The sequence below is a fragment of the Panthera leo genome, chromosome E3 (assembly GCF_018350215.1).
Source record: "Panthera leo isolate Ple1 chromosome E3, P.leo_Ple1_pat1.1, whole genome shotgun sequence".
Taxonomy (NCBI): Eukaryota; Metazoa; Chordata; class Mammalia; order Carnivora; family Felidae; genus Panthera; species Panthera leo.
This window is the reverse complement of record NC_056694.1, coordinates 39,672,394-39,684,254: the sequence shown is the minus strand read 5'-3', so window position 1 is coordinate 39,684,254 and position 11,861 is coordinate 39,672,394. Positions and strand designations below refer to the sequence as shown.

Here is an 11,861-nt window from a genome sequence, read left to right as displayed (position 1 = left end):
CTTAAAGTGTACTTTTTCTCCTCCGGTAGTGGCTAGGAAGGACGCTTTCGCATGAAGGGGCTTCAAACCTTGATCATTGCTCTTTGGCCTCTGGAGCACTGCGCTCTACTAACAGAGTTAATCAGCAGCTCCACCTCCAGCCAGACACAGGAGGCTTCGGGGAAGTTGAATGGCCTGGGAGAGCTACTCTTGTTCTTGCCTGCCCTCCTCGGACGGAGAGTCTCGGCAAGACGCACAGTGCCAGCGTCCGCCGGCCCCTCCCAGAAAGCTGAGGACGTCTCATTTAATAATAGCTCACATTTATTGAACCCTTAGTACTGCTAGGCACCGTGCCAAGAGCTTTCCGCGTATTACTGAACCCTCAGCAAAGCTCTGAGATTGCCCTGCCTACCGTCCCTATCGCACGGGAAGATGTGGATTTAGAGGCTAGCCGGCCTGGCTCCACAGTCACTCAGCTGAGGGAGAGCGCCGTGCTCTAACCCAGCTTTCCTAAGACCAGAACTTGAAGTCTTGACCACAAGGCAGGCTGCATCTTGTAAGCAGATCTGCGGGAAGACTCAGACGTTTAGGTATTAGGCAACCCCCACATTTAATTCCACACTTACTGTGAGGTGCCGGGATTGGACGTGTTTACTAAATGTCACACTATCCTAACTTCTTTTCTAATCAGGTTTCTTATTGTAACTGCTCAAGCAGTATACGCTTATTACAGAAGAGGTGGGGAACATGAATAAGCGAAACACGCAAAATTTCTTTCACCCAGAGCCAGCTACAGTGAAGCATGCAGTCTGCCTTCTTCCAAACCTGTGGATGACATTGTAATTTTTAATTTTTTTAAACATTTCTTTATTTTTAAGAGACAGGGCGAGACAGAGCACAAGCAGGGGAGGGGCGGACACAATCCAAAAGCAGGCTCCAGGCTCCGAGCTGTCAGCACAGAGCCCAACATGGGGCTCGAACTCCCAGACCGCTAGATCATGACCTGAGCCAAAGTCAACCGACTGCGCCACCCAGGCGCCCCTGTGATTTTTTAAAAGAAGATCTGCTCATAACACAATTTTCTAACCTGTTTTTCTCACCGTACATTGTGACTGTGCTATGTCGGTTGGCACATTTCTGCAGTCCTGATTTCAGTGACCGCGTAAGACTCTGAAGTCCGTCCCCCCATTGTTGGCAATTGAAATCGTTTCTCATTACTTGCTAGTAGAGTGAGCACGTTTGCAGTTATTTCATCCGGCTGGTTCTCCTAAGGGGAAGAGCTGACTCAAGGGCCCGCTGGTATTGAAAGTGTGTCAGTCTAACTAGGTTAGGATACAAGGTTCAACTGAGACGAGTCCATCGAGCTGACAGACCTTCAAAGCCAAAAGGTAGGAGGCAGGAGCAGTGCTCACATGCAGCGCCCAGTGGCACAAGCCAGCTCCCAGGGAGCGCAGGGTGCCCCTGAGGTCAGCGTCCACCGCAGTGGTGGCATGGGCTTTGTCACAAACGGCTGACAACAGCATTGCACATATAGCACAGAAAGTCCTTGGCTGGGAGAATAAAACACGGAGAGACACCAATTCCCACAATTCCTGCTCTTGCTAAAATCACTGTCAGCCCAGGAGGCATATTCCCCCCAACTTTTTATTTTGAATAAACTAAACCTACCAAAAAGTTGAAAGACTAATACATTGAGCTCCGTACACCCTTCGTTAGATTCGGTAATTGTCAATATTGGCTGTGTTTGCTCTCCCCCTCTCCCTCCACACAGACATATGCCTAAGCGCACTTGCGTTGGAAAACTGCAAACTGCAGAAACCCTCTACCCTTCCAGTGCGCATCTCCTTCGGACAGGGACCTTCTACACACAATACCGTTAGCACCCTGAAGGAAACAATCCCATGCGATAGTAGTTCCTGTAGAACCTATGGTTCACATTTGTTCTTTTGCACTTTTTCTTTAATGTTTCTTGAGCTTTTATAAAAAGTGAATACTCTGCATCCACTTGATAGACTATGAAACATCATTCCAGGTCAGTGAATACAGATTTCGTAATCCCTTTCTATGGCTGTGTCATAATCCCTTTCTATGGCTGGTACTATGATTGAGTACCCCAGAGGCAGAGCTGAGTGGGGTTCTTGTTCAGGTGACTTACTGAAGGACCACCCTCAGGAGAAAACTCAAGAGGAACCACAAAAGGCAGAGAGCAAACTAAGAAAGAACGTGGTGGGCTCAGAGCTAGAGGCGAGCTTCAGTGCACTGGCCGTCCCAAGGGGAAGTCACTGCTGGGACCTGCCCCCACCCTCCCCATGACTTCCCCAGGTGGTTCTCCGCCTCCCAGGGAAGCTGAGGGTTGGAGATGTCTACCTGAACGTGAAGGGACCTGGCTGAGGCCGGACAGCCCCGGCAGGCTGCACACGTTTCAAATGTTTTGTTACGGGAAACACAGTACTTGAGTAAATCGGATACTATAGGTAAAGTGTTTGTTACACTACACTTCACGTAGAAAGCACTCGATAATGTCAGCTATTGGTATTATTGTAGCAATTTAATGTCCGGAAACTCATCCCAAGGAAATAAGAATGTGGACAAACACTTAGCTATAGCTGGTGTTTACAACAGCAAAAGCTGAGGAGCACCTAACATGTCTAGCAGTACTGGGGAGATGACACTCAGTACCCTACACTCCTGTGATGAGAGGATATGCGGCCATTGAAGTTGTGTCCAGTAGTAAGTGATCACAAAGTTCCCAGTGTGGAAGCAGATTGTAATGTAACCTGCGTTTGCAAATTGTATGTTTTCACAAAGAAAGACGGATACGTGACAGTCAGGAAAGACTACAGGAAAATGAGAAGTGCTTGTACACGCACGTCTGTGACAGTGCTGACTGGCTGACGACAAGAGCCAACGGTGGGAACAGCCCAAGCGTCCGTCGACAGATGAGCAGATTAGCCTCCCTTCCATCCACACGGCGGCAACTACTCAACCATAAAAAGGAATGAGACTGACACATGCTGTAACATAGGTGAACCGTGAAAACATGATGCTCGGAGAAAAAGCCAGACACACAAGGTCACATAGTGTATGAAGCCCCTGGAAGAGGCAAGCTCACAGAGATGAGGTAGATTAGAGGTGCCCAGGGGCTGGGGGTGCAGAAATGGGAGTTCTAGTCTAATGGGGGCAGAGTTTCCGTTCGGGATGGTGACCACCATCTGGAAATGAATGGTGGTGACAGCAGCACAACGTTGTGAATGTATTTGATGCCACTGAACTGTAAGCCTAAAAATGGCTAAAATGGTGAATGTTATGTGATGTATATTTTACCACAAAAAACAACAGCAAAAACACACACACAAGAAAAGAATGCATCACACACCAGGGAAAGACTTCGCGGGTGGGAGGTTAGGGCTTTCCCCGTTTGTTATCTAGTATTTTCTAATTTTTCTACAATAAACACGTCAAACTTTATAACAAAATATAGTTAAAAAGCAGAAACCACCCCAGGGTTCCTCAAGATGAGTGACAGACGGACACACGGACACCGTGTTTCTGCCACGTGCACAGTATCAGGCAAATAAACTCACCAGCGCAGCATTAGGAGAGGAGGATCTTCCCGAAATGAACCGCTAGTGGATCAGGAAGAATCGTACAGCTGCCATGCGACTGTGGACAGCAAGAGCAAAGCTGCAGGTCCGAGGACGCAGAGACCAGGCAAAGCAGCTCCTGGAGAGCAGCAGGGGAGTGCAGGTCCCGGACAAGGGCCTGTGTATTTTGTGGGACGGAGTAGCTTCTTTACCTGTTAGTGTGTGAATTCTGGCCAATCTACAACCAAACTTAGGTATCAACCAATTTGTCATCTTCATTTCATAAATGTGTGAGTTACAGTGTGTGGCGCCCCTATGATTCGGTGTGGCCTGACCCCTGGCCCTATAGACTTCCTGTGTCATCAGATGAAATAAAATGTCAATACTACCCAAAGCTATCTACGCATTCAATGCAATCCCCATCAAAATTGCACCAGCATTCTTCTCGAAGCTAGAACAAGCAGTCCTAAAATTTGTATTTTAGGCAGGAAACCATCAAAACCCTAGAGGAGAAAGCAGGAAAAAACCTCTCTGACCTCAGCCGCAGCAATTTCTTACTTGACACATCTCCAAAAGCAAGGGAATTAAAAGCAAAAATGAACTACTGGGACCTCATGAAGATAAAAAGCTTCTGCACTCCAAAGGAAACAATCAACAAAACCAAAAACCAAAAGGCAACCAACAGAGTGGGAAAAGATATTTGCAAATGACATATCAGACAAAGGGCTAGTATCCAAAATCTATAAAGACCTCACCAAACTCCACACCCGAAAAACAAATAATCCAGTGAAGAAGTGGGCAGGAAACATGAATAGACACTTACTTCTCTAAAGAACATATTCAGATGGCCAACAGGCACATGAAAAGATGCTCAACATTACTCCTCATCAGGGAAATACAAATCAAAACCACACTGAGATATCACCTCATGCCAGTCAGAGTGGCTAAAAGGAACAAATCGGGAGACTACAGATGCTGGAGAGGATGTGGAGAAACGGGAACCCTCTTGCACTGTTGGTGGGAATTCAAACCGGTGCAGCGGCTCTGGAAAACAGGGTGGAGGTTCCTCAAAAAATTAAAAATAGATCTACCCTATGACCTAGTGATAGCACTGCTAGGAATTTACCCAAGGGATACAGGAGTGCTGATGCATAGGGGCACTTGTACCCCAATGTTTCTAGCAGCACTTTCAACAATAGCCAAATTATGGAAAGAGCCTAAATGTCCATCAACTGACGAATGGATGAAGAAGTTGTGGTTTATGTATACAATGGAATACTACTTGGCAATGAGAGAGAATGAAATCTGGCCATTTGTAGCAATGTGGATAGAACTGGAGAGTGTTCTGCTAAGTGCAATAAGTCATACAGAGAAAGGCAGATACCGTATGTTTCACTCTTATGTGGATCCTGAGAAACTTAACAGAAGACCATGAGGGAGGGGAAGGAAAAAAAAAGTTAGAGAGGGAGGGAGCCAAAACATAAGAGACTCTTAAAAACTGAGAACAAACTGAGGATTGATGGGAGGTGGGTGATGGGTATTGAGGAGGGCACCTGTTGGGATGAGTACTGGGTGTTGCACGGAAACCAATTTGACAATAAATTTCATATTAAAATAAATACATAAATAAAAATTTAAAAAAGAAATGCACAGTCAGGGCATCCCTCCAGTGACAGGTACGGGGTCTTCTTAAGTAAATGCTGATGGACTCACAGGTCACCAAGGCAGCTGCGCGGAGGCCATTCAGAGCCCTCTGCCACCTTGCTAGGGTCCTCAGGCTGTGGCTAGAGAACACGGAGTGTGAAACACAGCCCAATTTCAGAATGCCTGTATTAGGCGTCTGTATTAGGCTGCTGAAGCCAGTGGCAAAACAGCCAGAGCAGCTGAGGCCCGTGGACCGTAAGAGCCCACACCTCGTCCTGGCACCTGTGGTCCAGGCCTTGGTCTTGGGGACCCGCTGCTAGAGGTCAGGGCACCAGGGGGCCGGGCACGGCAGTTCGTGACACACCATCAGGGCCCGGTGTCCTGCCTCGTCTCCTGGGCTCCTGGACACCCACTCTTGCTTAACCAACAGAGAGTGTGAATGTGGACACCAGGCGAGCACCCTCAACTTCCCTCTCCTCCCCACCCTGAACCTGCCCGCTCCAATGGGAAGGGCATGACCACCGCCCCCCCCACCACCACCACCACCCTCCTCCTTCCTTCCCTGCCTGTTGTCTGGATGGACACCTGTACCCTGCATCATCGGGCACACTCCCTGCCTGCCCAACTCGGGCAAGTCCTCCATCATCTTGTTTCTTACCACGGTCTGGACACACCAGGTCCACCCACGGCTGCCCATGGTAAAAGCAAACACCACGCTGCTGACAAGTTTATGTCCCAACACCTGCTTTCTAAGAGTTTCATATACTTACCTTTTGTTTTTCACTCCAGGCGTGGGGGACGGAAAGGCCAAACCTCCTAGACTGCGGGCCAGCGTTGACTGTGCTGGTGGGTCTATGCAGCAAGTGTGGAACGGTCGGGGCTGAGCAGGACGCCCCAGGGCTTTGAGCAGGACAGCCGGGGTGGGGGCGGCGTCCTGCTGGGACACCCTCATCCTTCCAGGCCCCAGGCTGGCGCCGCTCCTAAGAACTTCTGAGGCTGGTCTCCTCCCAGCTGAGTCGGGCTCACACCTGTCAGCCCTGAGTCAGCCAGCCTCCATAAGCGTTGAGCGGCTTCATGTGTCATCACAGGAGAGGATCAGAGAAGCTCTTGAGCGTTCAAAGCCGCTGCTCAGCACTGACCCCGGTTTCTACTGTTCCTGCCCCTCCCCAGCTCCTGGAGAGCAGTCAGCCCCTGCCAAGCTCCAGGGACATCATTTTCAGAAGTTCTGATCCTTCTCCATGGAAACAAGACAAACAGGAAAGGGGCTTAAAGAAATTATTCATATATACCAACAACGAGGCAACAGAGAAATCAAGGAATCGATCCCATTTACAACTGCACCAAAACCCATAAAACACCTAGGAATAAATCTAACCAAAGAGGTGAGAAATCTATACACCTAAAACTATAGAAAGCTTATGAAAGAAATTGAAGAAGGCACAAAAAAAAAAAAAAAGGGAAAAGATTCCATGCTCCTGGATAGGAAGAATAAATATTGTTAAAATGTCAATACTACCCAAAGCAATCTACAGATTCAATGCGATCCCTATCTAAATAATACCAGCATTCTTCACAGAGCTAGAACAAATGATCCTAAAATTTGTATGGAACCAGAAAAGACCCAGAATAGCCAAAGCAATCTTGAAAAAGAAAACCAAAGCAGGAGGCATCAAAATCCCAGACTTCAAGCTACACTGCAAAGCTGTAATTATCAAGACAGTATTGTACTGGCACAAGAACAGACACTCAGATCAATGGAACGGAATAGAGAACCCAGAAATGAACCCACAAATGTATGGCCAACTCATCTTTGACCAAGCAGGAAAGAATATCCAATGGAATAGACAGTCTCTTTAGCAAGTGGTGCTGGGAAAACTGGACAGCGACATGCAGAAGAATGAACCTGGACCGCTTTCTTACACCAGACACAAAAATAAACTCAAAATGGATGAGAGACCTAAATGTAAGACAGGAAGCCATCAAAATCTTCGAGGAGAAAGCAGGCAAAAACCTCTTTGATCTCGGCTGCAGCAACTTCTTATGCAACACATCTCCAGAGGCAAGGGAAACAAAAGCAAAAATGAACTACTAGGACCTCATCAAAATAAAAAGCTTCGGCACAGTGAAGGAATCAGTCAGCAAAACTAAAAGGCAACCGACAGAATGGGAGAAGATACTTGCAAATGACATATCAGATAAAGGGGTTAGTATCCAAAATCTATAAAGAACTTATTAAACCCAACACCCAAAAAACAAATAATCCAAGTGAAGAAATGGGCAAAAGACACAAATAGACACTTCTCCAAAGAAGACATCCAGATGGCCAACCGACACATGAAAAAATGTGCAACATCAGTCATCAGGGAAATACAAATCAAAACCACAGTGAGATACCACCTCACACCTGTCAGAGTGGCTAAAATGAACAACTCAGACAACAACAGATGTTGGCTAGGATGCGGAGAAAGAGGATCTCTTTTGCACTGCTGGTGGGAATGCAAACTGGTGCAGCCACTCTGGAAAACAGTATGGAGGTGCCTCAAAAAACTAAAAATAGAACTACCGTGCAACTTAGCAGTTGCACTACGAGGCATTTATCCACGGGATACAGGTGTGCTGTTTCGAAGAGACACATGCACCCCTACGTTTACAGCAGCACTATCAACAACAGCCAAAGTATGGAAAGAGCCCAAATGTCCATCGATGGATGAATGGATAAAGAAGATGGGGTATATTTATACGATGGAGTATTATCGATACTCGTATATCGATACACTCGTATATTGGCAATGAAAAAGAATGTTATCTTGCCATTTTCAACTACGTGGATGGATCTGGAGGCTATTATGCTAAGTGAAATTAGTCAGAGAAAGACAGATAGCATAGGACTTCACTCATGTGAGGATTTTAAGACACAAAACAGGGGCGCCTGGGTGGCTCAGTCGGTTAAGCGGCCGACTTTGGCTCAGGTCATGATCTCACAGTCCGTGAGTTCCAGCCCCACGCCGGGCTCTGTGCTGACAGCTCAGAGCCTGGAGCCTGTTTCAGATTCTGTGTCTCCCTCTCTCTGACCCTCCCCCGTTCATGCTCTGTCTCTCTCTGTGTCAAAAATAAATAAACGTTAAAAAAATTTTTTTAAAAAAGACACAAAACAGATGAATATAAGAGAAGGGAAGCAAAAATAATATCAAAACAGGGAGGGGACAAAAGAGAAGAGACTCTTAAATATGGAGAACAAACAGAGGGTTACTGGAGGGGTTGGGGGGGGGGGATGGGCTAAATGGGGAAGGGGCATCAAGGAATCTACTCCTGAAATCATTGTTGCACTACATGCTAACTAACTTGGATGTAAATTAAAAAAAAAAAAAAGAAATCATTCATATCTGTGGGGAAGATTAAACTTGTTTATTAATTCATGCAAACGTTTTCCAACTTGGGCAAAGCTGGAAGAAAAGGACTTCTGACAAAGGAGCTGGGTTGTATGAGAGATTTTAAGATTCACCCCACTCAACCAACTCCAGAAGGTAACATAATAACAATTTATAGAAACATTTTTACCACATTTGAACAAAATACAATTTCATCCATAATCTTCAAACTCGTTTTCCACTTTCCAGGGAGTCGAAGCTCATATCCTTGTTCAGAGTTTAAAATACCCTGTTTTAAGTATTTCCTTGTCCAGACAAGTTCTTGCTTGCCTCAGTAGGGTCTGCAAGCTTACACGAGAGCACGCTAACTCTCAGTCCACCCCTTGCTCTATGTGATAAAAAGAACTGCAGGGAGAAAAGAGAGAGAGGGGGGAGTTAACTTTAAAAACCACCACGTATATAAAGTTGAAAACCAGTGAGCACAAGAGAACCACGATGAGCTGTTCTGCAGGTGTGAGCATACACCTGAGAGAGTCCCAGTCTCAGGGCCAGTTTGGAGAGAAATTACAGATGTGGCTCCTGATGCTGATTTTGTAAAAATCCATGTTATTTGTTTCATGGCATTTCTCTTTGGTAGGAAAATTGGAGTTTCGAATCCAATACTTAACAAAAAGAAGGGTTTAAAGTGTCTTCAAGGAGCACCCGGCTGGCTCAGTCAGTGGAGCACGTACCTCTTGATCTCAGTGTCATGAGTTCAAGCCCCACATTGGGTGCAGAGGTTACATGTGTACAATCATGCATAAAATAAAGTGTGTCAAGCCAGCAGCTGTGACAGATGTTAACCCGTGGTGGCGACCTAATCTGTCAGGCTATGGGGACGTGGTGATGTGCTTTATTGATAACGTCTCCCTTCTGACAATAAAGCACCTTCACCAACATTTTATTTAATGCAGGGCAGAAGGACACATCAGCTAGCTCGTTTACTTTCAAAGACTACTAGGAAAAGACTCCTGGCAGGAAACACTGCAAGACTGAACTGGGCAACGAAGCTCCGTGGGCACCTTCCCACGGAGCGTCCCCACGCCCCTCCCCCAGTCGGGGTGCGGCTGGCCGGAGCGCTGGGGTTGCCTCATTCAGCAGCACTTTTCAGGGCCTTGATGGAGCGGTTTTGAAGTTGCAGGAAACAGATAGTGAAGCAAATAGTGGTCCCGCTCAGAGAAATCCAGATAAACTCCATCTGGGTGAGGACTCGACCACTCTGCCCTGCGGAAGGACCACTCTGCAGGTGCACAGAAGCCCACTTCAGCACTGCTGGTAGCCTGCCTTTATGCCTCTTCTCCCGGTTCTCCTCTGAATTCATTCAGGGAGGACACATTCCTGGTTTCTTCACTAACTAATGAATTGAATTAAATCTTTGATGTGTTCATTTTATTTTTGTATGACAGTCATGGCTTTACCCTTTTTGGAAATCATTTGACACTAACATCAGACTTAAAAGGACCTGTAGTAATACACCATGTGTTTTAAAACATTAAAATACCTTCTTTTGAAATCCCTCCAACTAAACCATTTGAAGTAGCCATAGTTGTGTTTGTTTGTTTGTTTTGAAGGAGAGAGAGAGAGAGAGAGAGAGGCAGGGGCAGAGGGACAGAGAGAATCCCAAGCAGGCTCCACACTCAGCATGGAAGCCAGTGTGTGGGGCTCCATCTCACGAACCATGAGCTCATGACCTGAGCCAAAATCAAGAGTTGGACACTCAACCGACTAAGCCCCCGCAGGCACCCCTATTTTTAATTGAAATATGCATATACAAAATATCCCATCTGTACAATACTTTTTGTCATTTTTTAACTGATTTAAAATAATTGATAAATTGTATTTGATTCTCAAGATCTTTATTACATTTTTTAATTTTTTTAATGCTTATTTATTTTTGAGACAGAGAGAGACAGAGCATGAACAAGGGAGGGTCACAGAGAGAGGGAGACACAGAATCGGAAGCAGGCTCCAGGCTCTGAGCTGTCAGCACAGAGCCCGACGCGGGGCTCGAACTCATGGGCTGTGAGATCATGACCTGAGTCGAAGTCGGCCGCTTAACCGACTGAGCCATCCAGGCGCCCCAAGATCTTTATTACATTTTGTATTATGATCATTTTAACTTTTTAGTTTATTTCTGAGAGACAGGCAGAGAGTGAGCAGGGAAGGGGCAGACAGAGGGGGAGACACAGAATGCCAAGCAGGCTCCAGGTTCTGAGCTGTCAGCACAGAGACCAACATGGGACTTGAACTCACAGACCGTGAGATCACGACCTGAGCCAAAATGGGCCACCTAACTGACTGAACCACCCAGGTGGCCCTGTGACATGACCATTTTATATCTGCTTAAAATCTTTGTTCAATCTGACTTAAATACTTTTTAAAAATATTCTTTGGGAAGGTACAATATTTACTTGAGAGCAATTTATTGGTATGTTTGAATTGAGTAAGGAAAACTGCAAGTAACTTGCCATGAATTTAAACTGATCAAATTCATTAGCAACTTGCACCTCCTATTTGGAGGGAAAACAAAGTCGGTCATAGATCTGAGTATATTCTGAGTTGGGAACGGACAGTATTCACATGGACCCATGCTAATGGTGGAAGAGACACAGCATATCCTTGCAATTTCCCCCTTAGGCCTAGCAATGAAGAAGTCTCAAAACAAGGTCCTAGAAATATCAGTGAGACCATAAGTAACTCCATGTCGGTAACCCACTCGGATATGCTTGAGGCCACAAGGAAAGAAGCCACTGGAAAATGGGAACACCTGCTTCTGAGGCTGGGCTGGTGGAGATGCAGTGTTCTCAAAGACTATTTTAGAGTCTCTGTGAGATCACAACTACTTCTGTGATTATACTAAGACGCGGTTGGCCTTTTTATTCTCATTCTTCCACAGAACACACGGTGGTTTTCCAGAGGCTATGGAACATGAGATGACGACATTGCAGACTGTTAAAGGAATGTGTGCTCATGAACGTGTTTTAGGTTGTTCTCAATGTTACGTCCTCGTGCAGTAAATACAGACAGATATAATTCTCTGAAAGAGGAGCTTGAAAACTTTGAAGAGTGTGAAGGAGAAAACTTTTCAGACTGGCAGAAGGAGAGGAGTCACGTAGGCTGCAGCCCTATCTCACCTGTGACCTGGCACAAGTAGCAGTATTTCTTGGTCCCACTTTCCACATTTGCAAAACAACAGGAGTTTGTCTCAGCCCCCTTTCCCCTTTAATACTAAGTTTCTGTGACACCA

At 46.1% G+C, this 11,861-nt stretch overlaps 1 protein-coding gene across 4 annotated transcripts in view; it reads right to left on the bottom strand.

The window, feature by feature from the left end:
• Nucleotides 1-8,597: 8,597 nt before the first annotated feature.
• MEIOB (meiosis specific with OB-fold) overlaps nt 8,598-11,861 on the bottom strand; it is a 28,128-nt gene continuing 24,864 nt past the window's right edge. For all 4 annotated transcript variants that reach the window (XM_042922310.1, XM_042922312.1, XM_042922311.1 and 1 more), the window contains one exon: nt 8,598-8,980. In XM_042922310.1, the coding sequence (XP_042778244.1) occupies nt 8,870-8,980 (111 nt within the window). In that variant the 3' untranslated portion in view covers nt 8,598-8,869. The remainder of the gene's footprint in view (nt 8,981-11,861) is intronic.